The sequence below is a fragment of the Centroberyx affinis genome, unplaced genomic scaffold, assembly GCF_046629955.1.
Source record: "Centroberyx affinis isolate AG114_WGS23_722 - 3 ecotype Tasmania unplaced genomic scaffold, CSIRO-AGI_Caff_v1 ptg004149l_1, whole genome shotgun sequence".
Lineage (NCBI taxonomy): Eukaryota > Metazoa > Chordata > Actinopteri > Beryciformes > Berycidae > Centroberyx > Centroberyx affinis.
In genome coordinates this window covers 1712-19528 of record NW_027281915.1, presented here as the reverse complement: position 1 = coordinate 19528, position 17817 = coordinate 1712, and the positions used below count along the sequence as shown (strand labels likewise).

At 40.0% G+C, this 17817-nt stretch overlaps 3 protein-coding genes across 4 annotated transcripts; 1 reads left to right on the top strand and 2 right to left on the bottom strand.

Moving 5' to 3' along the window:
• Nucleotides 1-1381: 1381 nt before the first annotated feature.
• LOC139663888 (uncharacterized) lies at nucleotides 1382-5919 on the top strand. The gene is made up of 4 exons (XM_071542662.1): nucleotides 1382-1424; nucleotides 2288-2402; nucleotides 2533-2720; nucleotides 3123-5919. Exons 2-4 carry the CDS (start codon nucleotides 2336-2338, stop codon nucleotides 3459-3461), a joined length of 594 nt encoding a protein of 197 aa, XP_071398763.1. The 5' UTR covers nucleotides 1382-1424; nucleotides 2288-2335; the 3' UTR covers nucleotides 3462-5919.
• A 2752-nt stretch (nucleotides 5920-8671) lies between these two features.
• ttc4 (tetratricopeptide repeat domain 4) lies at nucleotides 8672-14163 on the bottom strand. 2 transcript variants are annotated; one of them, XM_071542660.1, is made up of 10 exons: nucleotides 13894-14163; nucleotides 13547-13664; nucleotides 13236-13397; nucleotides 12919-12996; nucleotides 12616-12740; nucleotides 12354-12440; nucleotides 11954-12195; nucleotides 11616-11700; nucleotides 10740-10819; nucleotides 8672-10566 (listed from the first exon to the last, which is right to left on the bottom strand). In XM_071542660.1, exons 1-10 carry the CDS (start codon nucleotides 14002-14004, stop codon nucleotides 10467-10469), a joined length of 1188 nt encoding a protein of 395 aa, XP_071398761.1. In that variant the 5' UTR covers nucleotides 14005-14163; the 3' UTR covers nucleotides 8672-10466. The 2 variants fall into 2 exon arrangements, with proteins under 2 accessions (XP_071398761.1, XP_071398762.1); XM_071542661.1 differs by lacking the exons at nucleotides 11616-11700; nucleotides 11954-12195.
• A 135-nt stretch (nucleotides 14164-14298) lies between these two features.
• Nucleotides 14299-17427, bottom strand: pars2 (prolyl-tRNA synthetase 2, mitochondrial). Its single transcript, XM_071542669.1, has 4 exons — nucleotides 17288-17427; nucleotides 16571-16929; nucleotides 15804-16049; nucleotides 14299-15709 (listed from the first exon to the last, which is right to left on the bottom strand). The coding sequence occupies exons 2-4, from the start codon at nucleotides 16892-16894 to the stop codon at nucleotides 14828-14830; spliced, it is 1452 nt and encodes a 483-aa protein (XP_071398770.1). The 5' UTR covers nucleotides 16895-16929; nucleotides 17288-17427; the 3' UTR covers nucleotides 14299-14827.
• Between the last annotated feature and the right edge of the window lie 390 nt (nucleotides 17428-17817).

Here is a 17817-nt window from a genome sequence, read left to right as displayed (position 1 = left end):
TTATTGCAACATTCTCTTTTGAAGACACACAAAAGTTGGCTGTTTGTCTACTGGACATTCAGGTTGCAACACTGTATCATGGTTGGCCTTCTGTTTGTCCTCCATATAAATGTAAATCTGATAAAGTATTGATACTCATTAACCTGTCATCTAATAGGCTATTTTGAAAATGAGTAATTTGGGTTGATGGCCTCTTTATCAAAGTTGCAACCAAAAGAGTTCTTTAAAGGATAAGGGCAGTGTTTTTAATGCATTGCTTACCGTCAACAAATCCTATCAAAATAACAAAATCAGCAGTGATTTTGTTTTGCCAACAAGTCTCGTCCATGTAACTGGTGCCCAATGCAGCCATGTCCCAGCAGCCATAGAACTCCATTGTTTTAAAAAACTATTAAAAACACGTCAAAGAGCCATGCCGTTGCTCTGGGCAGCATATTTCATCATCATGATGCACTGGGCCAGCCGACTTTTTCCACAAACAATTTAATAAGCCGGCTGGAAACACTTTGTTATCTCAGGAAAGTAGTTCCGTAGCACCAAAAATAGTCCCCGGCGTAATGAAGAATTTGTTCCCATTTGAATTTGATTTGGTAATAACTACAACAGCCTGACTTTTTATGGTAACAGTTAGCGATTTTTAAAATTGAAACTATATCTTTGTGAGCTGTATTTCAAGGTTTTTAGCTTACAATTGGAGCCAATGACTTTCGGGTTGATGGCTAAAAACGGTACGTGGGAAGTCAGAAAGTAACGAGAGTAGAGCAAACGCATTGTTGATTTTGTTATTTTCAGAGGATTTGTTGACGGTAAGCAATGCATTAAAAAACACCGGCCTTATCCTTTAAAAAGTTATTTTTATAAAGATAATCTCCTGTTGAATGAAATTATTTTGATTTGAGTTTAACTCAAATTAATTAATTTTACTTTGCTTGACATGCTCTGTACAGATTGCCAAGACTGGTAACATTGGTAACATTCCGTTTTTACACCATTGACAATGACAAAGAGTGATACCAGCCAAGTCAGTACTCAGCTATTGATCTAAGACAGTGACAGTCAGTGACAGTCTGCAAAACCATCAATAAATGTATCTTCTTTGACTTGATATTTTGTACATCTTTCTTCTTTAATTTACCATTCGAAAGACAAAGGGCTGTTACTGTACTCAAACGGAACACTTGCAAATAGAAAGTAGCCTATCCTTCTCGGAAAGGATATGTCATGTGTATTGTCCCAAACTGCAGCCATGGACGTATTAAAACGGCACTTTCAATTTCTTTTCCATCCTATGTACATTCAGGTTTGGCAGCATTGTTTATGCACAGTTACCCAACATGCCTGAGATATGGCAATCATCACCCAAGACATCTCCTTTCATTCTCTCTCATCTGCAGACGGGACAGCAAGAGTGCCACGGGTATCAGGTAAGATCTTAGGGTTTGCTAATAAGAAATGTAGCTAACTTAAAACTAGAAATTTTGTTAACTTGCGCTAGTTATAAATTAATTTTATTTACATTTAGTAAGTTAGCATACTAAAAATAAAAAATATTAGCTTGATAAAATCTGACATATCAAGACATAGACCACCATTAAATACAAATACAATTTCAGTTACATTGGTAATCAATTTGGCTACATTTCCCATTTGTATCTTTTGTTATTTGGATCACTGGATAACTATAAATTGATGATTTGACATTTAAAAGCATGTAGTGGTGCTGAAGAAACCTGTTGCTACTGTATACAAGTGTGTCCAGTCACAAGTTTTTCAAACCAAATGACCCAATCTGAATGTTTCCTTTACAACTTCAATCATTTTGAGGTATGTCTTACAAATCAGTAGTTGAAATATTAGGCTTAGAATTGTGATCACTGAAGCAAAACTAATGAAAAGATTGTAATATATGTTTTTGCACTGAAGAGATAAGACAGCTTTCAATCACACAAGTCAAATGTTCTCACAAGATCTAGAAAAGGGGGTTTATGAATAACAAAATAATTGATTTTTACCATCAGATTAAGAGTTTAACAGCAGATTTATGATTGGCAGGCTTTGTCACATAGCTACACAGGCACCTGTTTTTGAATGTTCTTATTAAGATTACCAGTGGGTTGATACGGAAACCCACATCTGTACCAAAAAGTTCTCAACAATAATCTAATGGGAAGGTGCTCACGAGAGAACAAATAGGGAACAAATAGTCCCGTTATGACAAAGCAGCTTTCTTCATTGCCACAATTTCTCTGGGTTGTGTTGCTATACACTGATCTCTGTGTGTCAGCAGGCTAATTGATCACCGACTTTGGCTAACACAGTAGTTGTCCAACACCCAATGGCAGTCCATCCATCGACAAACTGGAACACCGGCCTCTGTGACTGCTGTGAAGACTGCAGTACTTGTAAGCATCAGCTCCTGTTCATTAAAAGTATTTATAGTATCTGTGGACAGGACTCTTTTGTTCTCATTTGCATTTCCTTGTTTAGCTGGAAACTTGTAAGGGTGTCTGAGTGTCTTGGTATGTTTTCCAGGTTGTTATGCATTCTGGTGCTGTCCTTGCTTTGCCTGCACCACCACAGGGAAGTTTGGAGAATGCAGCTGTCTCCCCTTACTTGACATGTGCAGCCCTGCCATAACAGCAGCCTGTGGGATTCCTCTGTGTGTGCCGCCTGCAGGCTTGTCTCTTAGGGTTGCCATTCGTCACAAATATGGAATCAAGGTGTAGTAGTGGAGTACATTCATATCATGCAACATGTTGTTGGATGAAAACCTCATATCTGCAAAAGTCCTTTTTGGGGTCTAAGAGAAGCAATATTTTCAAAAATAATTTTGATCATACAATTCTACATTTTTTAATTTAAAGAATGCACTTCGAATAAGTTTCAGAAGTCTGGAGTCCTGACATTCAAGACATAGATGATCATGTAAATGTTCATTAAAGAAGGAGTTAGCATGCAACAATGATGACGGACTAAAACACTTTTGTTATCTCTGCAAGGACATCACGATTTCCTGCTTGTTGCTGTACATAATTGGAGTAATTGATACTAAACATTACAGAATAACAATGTACATGTAACACCACAAAGAACAATAACTGAAATACTTCGGTTCTCCATAGGGTTCTCTCTGCGATGACATTATGATTTCCTGTTTCTGCGAGTGGTGCTCCTGGTGTCAGCTGGCCCGCGAGCTGAAACATCGCGAGAGAGGCACCCAGGTCATCAACGTGCAGCCTCAACCTGTTGTGATCAACATGCAGACTGCTGCACCAGTGATGACGTCCCAGGTCCACGTGGTGAATCAACAGAACAAGGTGATGCAGGCGGGCCCACCTCTTATGGCAGCAGCACCAGGTTATGGGCCAGAATATGGGCGCTCACCTCCTGTTTACCCAACCACCATGGCTTCAGCACCGAGTTACGGACCCCCTTCAAGTGTTGGCACGACTAAATACTGAGCTCTGCGGCTTCTAATGGGTCTGTTCGGAGTGGTGAAGAAAATGTATTTTAATTTATGGGTACTGTAAGAGTCCTGGAGATTGTTTTGACCTTATTTTTTCGAAGGACTGCATGTGAACAAGCATACTGCTTGTTCACATGTATAAACAATGACAGGATTTGTTTTTTTGTTTTTTTGAGTTCTTATTATCTTGGGTGGTGATGGTGTTAATATGCAATTTTCTCCTTATCCTAATAATCCTAATCAATAATAATCAAAGTAGTTTAGCTTCAGCTCTAATTACAGATTTATCCCAATGTGACCCCTATAATATTCCTTGAATGGGAATGGAAGGGGGAGTCAATTACAAACTAGTGGGTAGTTATTCATATTTTTTATATTCACAGCAACAGAGATCCTTGTTCTCTGGGGGTTACTGGAATTAAAAAATTTTCAACAAATTCTATGTATGACAGCAAACATACATTATCATTCAGTAACTGACAAAACAATATTATTTTCATCCCTATTATGAAAGAAAAGCAACTTAGTTTGATAACATATATCTCTATTATTCCATATTGCTCCAATATCTGTGAAGAGAAAATGTGTCTATTAACCAATACCCGAGCTAAAAGTGCCTGTTTAGGAAAGTCTGACAATTTTACAGGGATTTTGTATACATCGAAACTATATTTAAGAAGAAATTCAGAGTCACCCACTGAATCAAATAAATATTTAAGAAAAACATTCCATATACAATTCTATTTTTTGAAATAACTAATAATCCAGTTTATTTTAAGGGTACTATTTAGTGTAGTGAAATCTCAGACTTTGAAACCTTGTTCAAGGCATGTCAATAGATAAAGATATACAGATCTTGATAAACTTTCTGCTTTGAAATGTAAAACTCTTCCATATGAGATACGTCTCAACAACCAAAGCTTAAATTTTTCCTTTTTTTTCAATGATAGGATCAAAGTTTGCATTAGTTCCCTGTTTACATCTTTACATACAGTCAGACAATTCCAAGACATGTAAGAGATTCTTCAATAAGAATGTTGTGTATTTCTGTAGTTCAAGATTTTTGAGAGAGAACAATACAGACTCTCGAATGGTCATTCTCAAACCTGACAATAGAAAATGTATCAATATGATGTCTTTCTCAATGCCACACCTATCAAAAAACAGTGGTATCATTAGCCAATTGACATGTTTTAAATTATTTTCCAAATATTAAAGTCTAGACAATTTAATTTTGTAATATGAAGAACATGAAGAGTCATAATTTGTGTTTACTTAGAAACTACAAAGGGGAGATTGGTCAACTTTGTCTAATTCCATGATTTATGTAAAGTCTGTGGGAAGTTCCACATTCCAAATGAACTGAGCTGAAACAACCCAAGTGTGGAAGACGTGCTCTTGTGACTTTGTGACACAACGATAATGCAACATCCACGTCATGGTTGTTGGCATTTTTTTTAAAAAACAGATTAAGCTGTTACAACTTACTCTTTTCAACATGTGACCACACAACACAAGTATTCGTCTTTCAGTGATGACAAGACAAAAAGTGTGCAGATATACATGGAGAGGCAATGTTGCTACTGTAGTATGGCAGGAGAACATTCCTGTGATTTTGTCTTTTTAAGGACTTGACTGTCATCACATATGAGAAACTGGGTCAAGTCACATGGACTAACCCTATATGACACTATCCTGTCCTGGTCAAGGCCTCGTTGTCAGGAGACTAATCCTGGGGAACACCCTCCAACCATCTCAGATCTGACATTTCATCAGAATTTTCTCTCTTGGTAAATCTGGGGGCCGCTTACCATGACTAGTTATGCTGAATACTACTACTACTACTACTACTACTACTACTAATGATAATAATAATAATCATGAACTTTATTTATCTAGTACAATATAGTATATGGTACTCTAAGAGATGAGGAGCTAAAAACAGAAAAAAAAAATAGAGGAAAAAGCACGTCTAAATGTGTTTTAAGAAGTAACTGAAGAGTTGATACTGAATGTCTCAGACAGTCTAGCCAGCTCACATGCTTACTGCAACATTCTCTTCTGAGGACACACAAAAGTTGGCCCATTTGATCTGACTGGAGTGGAGTGACACAGAAACCTGTTTGTCTTTAGGTCACTGGACATTCAGGATAGCATGGTTAGCCGTCTTCTTTAACTTTCCATTGGAAAGACAAAGGGCTGTCACTGTAATCAAATGGAACATATGCAGATGGAAAGTATCCCTCTGGGAAAGGATATTTCATGTGTGCTGTCCCAAACTAAACCCATGGAGGTATTAAAATGTATACAATTTAATTTCCATGTACATTCAGGTTTTGCAGCATTGTTTGAGCACAGTCAACCGACATGCCTGAAATAATGCCATTCACCATACAAGACACCTCCCTTCATTCTTTCTCAGCTGCAGAAGGGACAGCAAGTGTGCCACAGGTATCAGGTAAGATCTTTGGGTTTAATAAGAAATGAACTTTAGTGTAAAAATTAGAAATGTTAGTTGATTTAACTAACTTTTTTTTATTTAGTTAGTTAAATTTAGTAGGTTAAATTACTAAAATGCATCACTTGATAATTATAAATTGATGATTTGACATTTAAAAGCATGTAGTGGTGCTGAAGAAACCTGCTGCTCCTGTATACAAGTGTGATGTCACAACATTTTGCAAACCAAATTACTCAATCTGAATGTTTCTTGAATAACTTAAATCAATTTGAGGTATGTTTTACAAATCAGTAGTTGAAATAGGGTTCTTAGAATTGTGATCACTGAAGCAAAACTAATGAAAAGATTGTAATATACTGTATGTTTGTGCAATAAAGAGTCAAACATTAACTCACAAGATCCAGAAAAGTGGGTTTATGAATAACAAAATAATAGATTTTTACCATCAGATTAAGAGTTTAACAGCAGATTTATGATTGTTTTTGCATATTCTTATAAAGATTACCAGTGGGTTGAACCTAACTTAGAGATGAACCTATGGTTAATATGCTTCTTGCTGTGATGTAGTGCTGGATTGTGCATCCAAAATAAGATACAATGAAATAAGATAAAATAAGATTATTGGCATTCAGGCATAAAAAATGCAATGAAAGATCTCAAAATGCATGGATCTATGGAATGCATGGTTCTATCAACTACATCTACTTACAATGCAGAAAATCTTCTTTCATTTACCATAAATAGGTATCATGAAATTGTTTTTGCATAGTTAACTGAATTTCAAGTGTCAAAACCCTGTATCAAATAGGGAACAAACAGCCAAATTGTCACAATTTCTCTGGGTTTTGTTGCACTGATCTCTGTGTGTTAGCAGGCTACTTGTTCATCGACTCTGACTAACACAATACTTGTCCAACAGCCAATGGCAGCCCATCCATTGACAAACTGGAACACTGGCCTCTTTGACTGCTGTGATGACATAAATGCTTGTAAGTATCAGTGCCAGAATTTTGTTCGGCTCATTCATTTAAAGTATTTACAGTATCCGTGGATGGGACTATTTTGTTCTCATTTGTATTTCCTTGTTTAGCTGGAAACTTGTAAGGGTGTCTGAGAGTCTTGGTATGTTTTCCAGGTTGTTATGGATTCTGGTGCTGTCCTTGCTTTGCCTGCACCACCACAGGGAAGTTTGGAGAGAACAGATGTCTCCCCTTACTTGACATATGCAGCCCTGCCATAACAGCAGCCTGTGGGATTCCTCTGTGTGTGCCTCCTGCAGGCTTGTCTCTTAGGGTTGCCATGCGTCACAGATATGGAATCAAGGTGTAGTAGTGGAGTACATTCATATCATACAACATGTTGCTGGGTAAAAACCTCATATCTGCAAAAGTTTGTTCTCTTAGATCCGGGGGACCCAGAGGGACTCAACATTCTGCTCGTTACTATACATAATAATTAGAGTATTTGATCAACGCAACGCACCTTGGGATAATTGAGAAACACAAATAACAATAACTAAAGTTACGCATTAGGGTTGTTGCGGTGGGCGGGGTTCCCGGTGACATACGGTCTTGGAGTCGACACTGGTGTTATTAGCCTGGAATACCGTTATTTTTTAATCCAAGAAATAAAAGCACATATTCAGAGCTTCCATGTTCAAGTTAGGTTAGCAAATGATAAATGCACATACTAACAACATACTGATCACTAATACAAAGGATTAGGACGAACAGGATTAATTATTTGTCCTTACCTACAGTGACAGTAATGTGTCCAGTAGAATCCAATGGTAAACAAGGGCAATATGCCAGTCTCTGCACTGCACTCGCATGTTGAGCAGTTATAAATCTCTGATTAAAAAGTGTTACTGTTTACAAATACGTCTACTGACATGTGCTAGTTTGGCGCAAACTGTAGAATTTTAAGTTTCACTTGTTTTTGTGACTGTGACTTTGATAGCGCTAGACCGGCCTCGTGGCGAAAGGCGGTATAATTGGTATGTCCGGTCTTGATGAGGGAAACAACACCGGTTTAAAATTGGCACCACCGTGACAACTCTATTACATTGTAACTCTTGTTCTATGATGACAGGCGGAGCCCTAACGGGGCTCTTATGTTCTTATGCTTAACCACTCATGTTCCCCTCCCACTGTGTCAAAGAAGAGAAGGTGGTAAGGTGCGGAAAAGACTATTTTTGCTGACCTGCTGCACAGTATTACAGTCATTTCAGGCTATAAGCACAGCATTTGTTGTCATGTTGCGACAGGAAGAGAAGTCATCGTGCCTTGCCCCCTAAGCATAAGAGCCCCATTAATTAGAGGGCGAAGCCTGTGTGAAATAGAATGAGAGTTCCGCATGGTAACTCTAGATCTATGATCACAGGCGGAGCCCTCTAACGAGTCACCCTGTCGCTCGTATAGAGTGATGCTCCATAGATTTGAATAGGCTCATCCTGATTGGCTGAGTACGTGCATTCAAGTTTCAGTGCGCTGAGGCGAATACATGAGTGGTTAAGCATAAGAGCACAAATGCCCCGTTAGAGAGCGAAGCCCGTGTGAAATAGAATTTAAATACTTTGGTTCTCCATAGGGTACTCTCTGTAAGGACATTATGACTTCCTGTTTCTGCGAGTGGTGCTCCTGGTGTCAGATGGCCCGCGAGCTGAAACATCGCAAGAAAGGCAACAAGGTCATCAACCAACCTGCTCCAGTCAACTTCCAGCCCGCCCCAAGAGGGACCACCTCTTAGGTCCATATTGTTAATTAACAGGGCGTTATGGCAGCAGCACCAGGTTATGGGCATGAGTTCCCATCTCCTGTATACCCAACCATCATGGCTTCAGCAGCCATACTACAGGGGATGGCATGAGTGATTAATACTGAGCTTTGCAGCTTCTAATGGGTCTGTTTTGTGTGCTGAAGAAAATCTCTTTTGATTTAGCTCAGATCAACTGTCTGAAGTGACTGTGGGTGTGGGGCTGAGATGTAGTTTAGGAGTGCTGGGGATTGTTTAGCCCTTTTTTGTTTCCAGGACTGACTAGCATGCTGCCTGTTGGCCTGTATAAACTATGACAGGATTTTCAAGTGTTTTTGAGTTCTTATATTTTGCGTTTTGACGGTGTCAACATGCAATTTTCGCCTTATCCTAATAATTCTAATCAATAATAATCGAAGTGGCCCACTTGATGCTTAGCTTCAGCTCCAAATACAGATTTATCGCAATGTCAGCCCTAGAATATTCCTTAAATGGGAATGGAAGGGGATGTCCAAAACAAAAACAACTAGTGGGTTCAGATACTTTAATTAATTTTCTCTCTCACCATCTCTCTGTGCCTCAATGAAAAGATAAAATCAGTACAGTATATTTGTGTCTGTGTTAATTCTGCATCACATTTTTTGTAATCTGTGAACAAATCTGATTTTAGATTAGCACTCCTTATTTGACTGATGACTAATACCAGCCAAAGGCTTGACTTGGCTTACAATGGCACTACTGATGTTGACACAAACTTCTGGGAATTTAGGTCTGACCCAACTCTATGCTGTGTTGTAACATACCACCATGACAGGAAAGCACTCCTCCCTGGCTAGAAAAGCTGGTTTGGTCACACTGTCAACAGCGTTTGAACCTAACGTGGTTTTGCTAGTGGCAAACAATTACAGAACAAGACAGTTTTGGATATATACTGTACAATACTCAGCTATGTGTCTCAACCAAATTAAACTATCCAAGTACTTTGGCGCTAATTCATGGCTGTCCAGCTGTCGTCAAGGATTGGATGTCACAAAGTTTCTTTCAACTAAATTCAGGCAAAACATTTATTGACACTGAACACATCTCTAGACACATTCACATGTCTCTTGATCCTTTAAATATGTACATCAAGCATGTATCTAAGAATTAAGGATGTTTCTTTTAATTTTTGTTAAAACCTTCAAAAACATACTAAACAGCTGGATCATCAATTTAGGAACATTACAAAGATTAGATCTGTTTATTTTTGTCTTTGAACAACCCTGAGAGATTTACACATGCTTGCTTTGTCTCAATCAATCAGATTGTGTTGAATTCTGCTGCCAGGTCATTGACAAAGACAAAACAATGCCATCTTCTCCATATTTTAGCTTGTCTGCACTGGTGATTTTTATTGTTTGTCTAATAAGTTTGTCTTGATTTTGTTAAATTGTTTTACTGTTTGTAAAATTCGTGGCAAATATGTTTCGAATTACACAAATAAAATGTCTTATTTTGTTTTCAATTAACATTTTGCATTTGTACTGAAAGAAAAACAAGCAGTCAATATGAATTACTTTGAGAAATTTTATAATTTTTACATATTCATCACTTACATTGATATTTGCCTTACAGTGTACTCTGCTCATGGGCACAAAGGAAGTACTGTGTAGGCCTGACACGATCATTAAGTCTGTGATTTTTTACCCAAGGTGTCTTTTCCAAGAACAAAGTCAGTCCTGTTGGTTTGGTAGGAGGAGTTCATGTGTTAATAAATCCAAGAGTTGACAGAAGAGGCTACTGTTATTATAATCTCTGTGTTTTCTTTCCTGTTAAAAACTGTTTCCAGAATGACGAGCCTTTTACCAAAACAATGAAGCTGGGAGTGCCCGCCTTCACAAAACACCTGTTAACAAAGCAGAAAAGAGAAGTCATGAATCCGAAAAGAAAGTCAAAGAAGTTTAGTTATGAAGGCACAAAGTCTGAGTTGTGTCAGTAAATAACGTTTAGATTCAGTCACAAACAAAAAATTTTAACCAACATGAAACCACACATCAGCAACACAAACACTGGATCCACCTTTTATGCTGCAACGCTTTCAAAAGGGACGTCTCTGGGTCAACTTGGTACAGCGTCTCCTCCTCATCTTCAAAGAACAGCTAAGAAGTAGGAAAAGATAAAATACTATTAATTAGGAATGCAAACCCACTGATATCATTGTTATTTAATCAGTGTTGGGTTTGAAATATATTCCTTGTTTGTCCGTTGTATTTCAGATTACTTATTATTACTGTTGATTACTTTCAGTCATCAGAAATCAGTAACTGAGTTCTTTTCATAGACAGATAATCAGTAATCTGTCGAGATTACTTTTTGGGAGTAATCCACTCAACATTACCCCACATTGAAACCTTATATGACATAACCCTTTGACAGAATTTAGTGGATTATGCATTCAGTCCACCACAGTGTGGCAGCAATGTAGCACAAATACAACTTGTACAACAAAAAAAAAAACATTCACATGTTCAAAGATGCAAAACACAAACACAAATCATACAGTATATTCACTTATTCAGGATGGTGGTCCAAAAATGTAAGTGAACTATCTTCTAAGGCATGGCCAGAATATCAGTAAAAAAAAGAATTGACTTTGATTTTTAAGATTTTTTACAAAAAAAAGTACAATTCCAAATAACATCCCACCTGTAGAATACATTTGGTTTTTAGGGGGTTAGCAAATTATGCTGGGTAACACGATTCCACAAAACAAAATCATTATTGACTTATATCTGATATTGTTGATTTTCTTCCCCTACTGTGAAGCCATGAGGAATAAGCAGACAATCAATTACCAAGTGTCTGGACTGCTCATTCTTACTCCATGTACTGTAGTTGTAATGAGTGACCAATCACATTTTGGTATAGAGTACATCTCAGGCAAAACACACAAACCTGCAGGTTTTGTGGGAGGTATTTCCTGTCCGTGTCCCAAGGTGGAAGTTCTTCTCCAAACATTACCGCCAGGTGGTCTATGAAACTAACAGGGGAAAGCACATGATAAGATACAGATGTGATTTATGCAGTTACGTTTAAGGTATGAAAATATGAATAAAAAACTTGCCAGAAAGCATGTTACCACCACTTTGTCCTTAGACTAACAATTCTGGCCAGTCCTACACTGCCTTGCATTTTTTCCAGTAAACTACAATAAAATCAAGCATATTTTGCCTGCAGTAAGCACAGAAATACTCCAAAACCAAAATCCTGGCGGGACTGAAAAGAAAGATTACCAGGAGCTGTCAGAGAAGGCTGAGATGAAGTCGGTCTGTTGGTGTTCAGGGTAGAGGAAGAGAACAGGCCAGTGCAGCAAGCCCTGCTCATCCATGAAGACCCGAGCCCCAGTGGCCTCCTGAGAGCTGAGGCCATCCAGGGTGAGTTCAGCCACGCCTGCAGTGGAGCCGCCATCCTCATCCTCACTGTCTGCCCCGTGCTGGGGAGGCTTCTTAGGCTGGAGGAGCTTGACGCCTCGCTCCTGTGGGAAGCACACAAAAATGTCTCTGATAATCATGCAACAAACAGGCTGTGCATTAAATCAGTTACACACTGATTAGAGATAAAACACAAATGGTCAGGACAGTGGAGAGCATGTTGAAGTTTCATTTTCCTCTCAATTTTAAATAGGACGCCTACCTTTATAGCAGCCAGAAGAGCCTCTTTCTCACTGTGCTCCTTTTTCTCTTTGGCCTTGGCCTTCCTGGCATCTCTCTCTGCTGCTCTCTGGGACACAAACAGATAAGACTTGGCTGACTCTTTGACTGAAATTCTTCAATGAAAGTTACAAAACAAATACAGATAAATACATAAACTGTAGCAACGACGCTATCCTTAATGCAGTCTCCCTTTAAAACCTCCACCCCGCCCAAAATCAAAAATGCTCATCAGCGATTGAAACCTTCTGTTTATCTGCTGCGGCTCTCAGCTCCTGCAGCTTCTTGTCAGTGGGATGAAGCTTCAGACCTGCATCACACCACTGGATGGCCTCTGCAAAGTTACGCAGCTCCATACAACACTGTGCACCTGCAGAAACACAGAACATGTGCACATCATTTAGTTTTTTTTATTATTATCACCATTGCTATTCATTCATTATTATATTATAAATCATCAGAATTGCTAAGTATATATTGTTTGACATTGTTAAATACAAGCTAGATATTGTTACAGGTGAAAAAGCCTGTATGTATATGTTACACACCTCTGATTAATGCTTTGAGGTGGTCTGGTTTGATCTTCTTTGCAGCCACAGCATCATTCAATGCAGAGCGCATGTTACCTGTGGGATAAGGAGGAGAGAATTTCCTACAATTATCCTGAAATTCACCAAGAGATGCAGAAACAGAATGTAGGACAGACCAACACTATTCTTTTCATTTGTTCCTTTATTTGGACACATTATCCAAATTTGATTTTGTCCTACTTAACAATGCCTATCCCAGACGCTGCCCCTCTCCACTGCCTCAAAAAGGTATAAATGTTATGACATTTATAGATTTGGGTTAGAGGAATCCCTACCCAGGTGGAAGTGTGCTGCAGCCCGGTTGGTGAGCAGAACAGTGTTGATGTCTTGGTCACTGCAGTTCTTCTTCAAGCCTGCTGTGTATGTCAGTATTGCCTTTTTGTAGTCCTTCTCTTTGAAATACTCGTTGCCCTCATCTTTCAGGCACTTTGCTTGCTCTGAAAAGAAATTAAGCAAATTAATTGACTCACAAACAGGATGGGCAGTTTCTCACAATTATGACACCTCTTCTTCATTTTCATGCTGCCCTGTTTTAAACAACAACTGCTGAAAATGCTTTGGGTTACTAAGCCCTGGTCCACTTTACCTTCTGGAGGTCTGTCATCATCATGGATAATGGACTGAAGACAAGCCAGCTCCGGGTGTGTCTGAGGGTTAATCTCCTCTGGGGCTGTTTTCATGAACATGGGCACTTTTTCAAACTCCTGGGTGAGAGTTAAACCGAATGGTAGCAGTGGATAGACAGCGACAAACTAGGCCAGTGCAATACACACAGTTAACATTAACTTAACGTTAGCTGTACCTTGATATTTCAAGCTAACAGCTACCTATGTTACCAGGCTAACTGGCAATACAATAACAATAACGGTGTGTAACGTTAGCAGCTACATAGAAATAGAGATTCTGTCTAAAATTAACATGTCTACACGTTACCTCTTGCCAGTTGCTTTCACTGAAAGCATTTTTATACTTCTGTGTCTTGAATTTGTCCATAAATTCGTCCATGCCATCATCGCTATCATCCTGCAGTGCCGAAGACGCCATTTTCGATCAATCTGTTTTTTTCAAGCAAAATGTTTTCTTGCTCACTGTTATTCTATAATAGTGTTACGACATGAAATTGATGTCATAAGCTCATCTGTTATAATATTGTTTCTTATTGTAGGAGGCCAGCTTCTTGTTCGCATGTGCATGGGCAGTACTACGTCTATATTCATCCGTCAGGAAACACATCGCGGATACATTTGTTCCGCAGCCGTGAAGGACTGGGACAAAAATGAGGTCGTGATGATGACGCAGAATATAAAATCTTGAGGCAAGTTAACAGAAACTGTCAAATGGTAGTTTTATTTTTTTGTTCCAAGACGGTTATATTTACAGTTTTTATTTACCAATTTACAGCATTTGATCCCAAGAAAGCAGATGTATGTTACAGATGCATATTACCTCACACAGAAAGAAAAACTTGATTTTAGGCCAGCTCAGTGGACTGAAATTTTCATTGGCTTAGGTACACAAAAGGCTGCAAAACAAATTGTGACATTCTCACCCAGTACATCATGATAACCAGTGCAGTCTAATACCACGTGTGTGGTGCAATGTAAAGCCATTGTTGTGACATTTTAATAAACTTACACTGCTGACCTACAATTCTAGCCAGAATGCAAAGTTATGGCAAAACAAAATGTAATTCCATGAGGTAAAAACAGAATCACTGTGGCTTCAAGTCCCCTCAATGTCACACCTTGTAGATAACATGGCTTTGGTCTTCTTTCACCACCATCACTCACTTAATGGATAGTACATTTAGTACATAGTACACACAAACAAAATGAAAACATTTATTCCCATTTCCCCCAGTTATTACTCATACAGTTTCCACTCTTCCTAGAAGGTCTACCAGTCCATCTTTACTAAGAAACATCGTCTCACCCGTCTGCTGACAGATCAGCTCAAACCTGGGTGTTTCCTCTAGAGCGCCCTGCCCTACTACAACGACATACGGATAGCCGAGCCGGTTGGCATCCTTCAGCCTCTTACCAATGGTCATCTGGGTACGGTCATCGAGAACCACTTCACCCCTCAAACGAGGCAGAGTCTCTCCCAAAGTGTGTACCAGTTCCTCAGCTAATCTGGCTGCCTCATCCACCTTACTGCCCTTCTTCGGGGGTAACACACAAACCTGGTAAGGTGCTAGAAGCCCTGGCCAGCGGATCCCCTCTTCTGTTGACATCACCTCAATGGCTGCAGCGAGAATACGGGTCACCCCCAGACCAAAGCAGCCCATCTCAGTGATGGTAGGCTTGTTTTGGGGGTTGCTGAATGTGGCATTGAATATATGAGAGTACTTTGTGCCCAGGTAAAAGGTGTGGCCTACCTCTATACCCTTTGACTCTACCAGTGTGCCAGTCTTGCACTGTGGGCAGTCAGTCCTGCCTGGTGACACGGTCTCTACATTGGCAGAGAAGGAGCAGGTCCCACAGACCAGAAGTCTGTCCTCGCCTATGTCTGCTGTCAACTGGAACTCATGGGAGAGTTTACCCCCGATATTGCCCGTGTCTGCCTGCACCTGGACGCAACGCAGGCCCAGCCGGGAGAAGAGCCTGGTGTACGCTTCACACACTGACTCGTAGGTCTGGTAAGCAGCTTCTTCACTCACGTCAAACGAGTACATGTCCTTCATGTAGAACTCCCTCCCTCGAAGCAGACCGAACCTTGGCTTCGGCTCATCTCTGAATTTGCGGGTGATCTGCATTAAACAAAATAAATCATTACCAAAAATTGCAGGTCATTACTGCAAACCCACAGGTGATGACAGTCTGGATGCTTGCTGAGCAGGTTACCTGGTAGAGAAGCAGAGGGAGCTGTCTGTAGGACAGCGTGCTCTGGTAAGCGACAAGACTCGTCACTGCCTCCTCATGTGTGGGACCCAGGCAGTAGTCAGCCCCGTGGCGGTCCTTCAGACGGAACAGCTCCTTTCCCATCAAGTCCCAGCGCTCACTAGACTTCCACAGCTCAGCCGAGCACAAACTGGGCATGTCCACCTTCTGCCCACCGATCCCCTGCATCTCCTGGTCGATCACTCTCACCTGTTCATTTAATGCAGTAGGGCTGAACAATTAATTGAAATTTTATCGAAATCGTAATATGGCCTGCTGCAATTTTCAAATCGCAGGAGGCTCAATATTTGTTAAAGACGAAATGTGTGTCAAAATACCATTTTAAATTAAATATTGTCGTGCTGCAGAGATGTCCTGGCCTACACATCATATTCTACAGACTTAAGAAAACATCTTTGTTTGGTACAGATCCCCGCAAAAATCACACCATAATCATTTTAATATGTTTTTCAATGACAATGAGAATAATGATGTAAAACGTATCATTCCCTCTAATATGACAAATCATATCGCAATTGCAATATCAGTCAAAATAATCGCAATTAGATATTTTTTCAAACGCGTTCAGCCCTATAATGCAGTAGTTACTACATCTTTCATAGACAAAATGAGTACATTTACTCTCATCCTCATTATCCATATGCCCAAACCTACAGTACTATTCTGGACCCGTCCTGTAATTCTTAAAAGCTTTATGCATACAGCCTCACCAACTTCTCCATGGAGCGCACGGTGGCAGGAAGGTAGTAGTAGCACCCTGGGTTGGAGGGATGGATGAGACCGGCCTGTTGCATCAGCCTCTGGCTCTTACAGGTCATCTCCCCCGGTGATCGGCTATCCTGTCCCACATCACGCAGGTTCGAGGGCTGGTAGAGGCGGGACACCAGGAGTGTGGGCTTGATATGTCTGGAGGAAGTGGGGGCAGGGTTTGTGGCATGTTCAGCACAGCTGGAATGGTTCCTGCTTGGGACGGTTAGGGTTCTGGGCAGGCGCCGCAAGACTCTCTGCCAAACCTGATGCATTAGGGCCTCCATGGTAGATCCACATGTACCACTACTCCAGATAATTTCTACAGAGATAAGACATATGCACGTTAACTTACTAACGTTACTGAACGAACAGGACTGTTAGTTGTCGCAGGTAAATACAGAGGAGCTGAAGTCAAGGTCAGCATAATACTGTCCTTCCTCATATATACATTAATTCTTTTTGTATTACAGATGTATTCAAGGACTGCAATGAGTCCATAAACAATAAGAGTAACGTTAGCTGTGTTTCAAAACATGGATGTCACTGACAGGTGTCCACAGCAGCAGTGGCAATTCGAGAAATGCTTTCCTGACAGGTAGTTTAGCTAGCTAACATCAGCTAGCCTCCTGAGTTAGCATTAGCCACATATAGATTCAGAGCCAGTAAGCAACTCTCACGTTGTAACAGATGGAAGCAGACGACGGAACGGTGTTTTACTCATCCGAGTTGGGTATTTGACTGGGTCATCAAAGTATATCATTTCTATGAAGTTGACGAACTACATAACACTGGGGTCGCTGCCATGCTGCTTTACTTCGCTGCCTGTTTGGGAAATCAAAGCTCATAGGCATTGCTCTACATCGCCACCTACAGGGCTGGAGTTTCTTCTAGTTGTGCTCAGTGAGGAATTAGCCACTTTTCGAATATAAATACACAGAATACAACCCCCAAAATATTGTTCTTGGAGATATCCGTGAATCTCCATAGAACTGAAGTAACGTTGAAGATGGGGGCGCGAGGCGTCCCCAGAGACAAATGCTACACCCCCTTTGGCGTCACTTTTCCCTCCAGGCGTTGCTATGGTAATTTTCAACAACACATGAGCCACTGTAGACGGTTGAAACCATAACCTATCTTATCAAAATAGCAATATTCAAAATACACAAACGCGTTTTTTCTCTGCTATACAGAAGACATACAACAAGAC

Excerpts from the sequence above, each read along its gene's own strand:
- LOC139663888 (XM_071542662.1), top strand. The coding sequence starts at position 2,336 with ATGGCAGTCCATCCATCGACAAACTGGAACACCGGCCTCTGTGACTGC. Across the intron at positions 2,403-2,532 it reads CTGTGAAGACTGCAGTACTT|GTTGTTATGCATTCTGGTGC; the intron begins GTAAGCATCAGC and ends TATGTTTTCCAG. Across the intron at positions 2,721-3,122 it reads GTCACAAATATGGAATCAAG|GGTTCTCTCTGCGATGACAT; the intron begins GTGTAGTAGTGG and ends GGTTCTCCATAG.
- ttc4 (XM_071542660.1), bottom strand. The coding sequence starts at position 14,004 with ATGGCGTCTTCGGCACTGCAGGATGATAGCGATGATGGCATGGACGAA. Across the intron at positions 12,741-12,918 it reads CCTCAAAGCATTAATCAGAG|GTGCACAGTGTTGTATGGAG; the intron begins GTGTGTAACATA and ends GTGTTTCTGCAG. Across the intron at positions 11,701-11,953 it reads GCCTTCTCTGACAGCTCCTG|TTTCATAGACCACCTGGCGG; the intron begins GTAATCTTTCTT and ends TTCCCCTGTTAG.
- pars2 (XM_071542669.1), bottom strand. The coding sequence starts at position 16,894 with ATGGAGGCCCTAATGCATCAGGTTTGGCAGAGAGTCTTGCGGCGCCTG. Across the intron at positions 16,050-16,570 it reads TGCGCTCCATGGAGAAGTTG|GTGAGAGTGATCGACCAGGA; the intron begins GTGAGGCTGTAT and ends TTAAATGAACAG. Across the intron at positions 15,710-15,803 it reads TCCCTCTGCTTCTCTACCAG|ATCACCCGCAAATTCAGAGA; the intron begins GTAACCTGCTCA and ends TGTTTAATGCAG.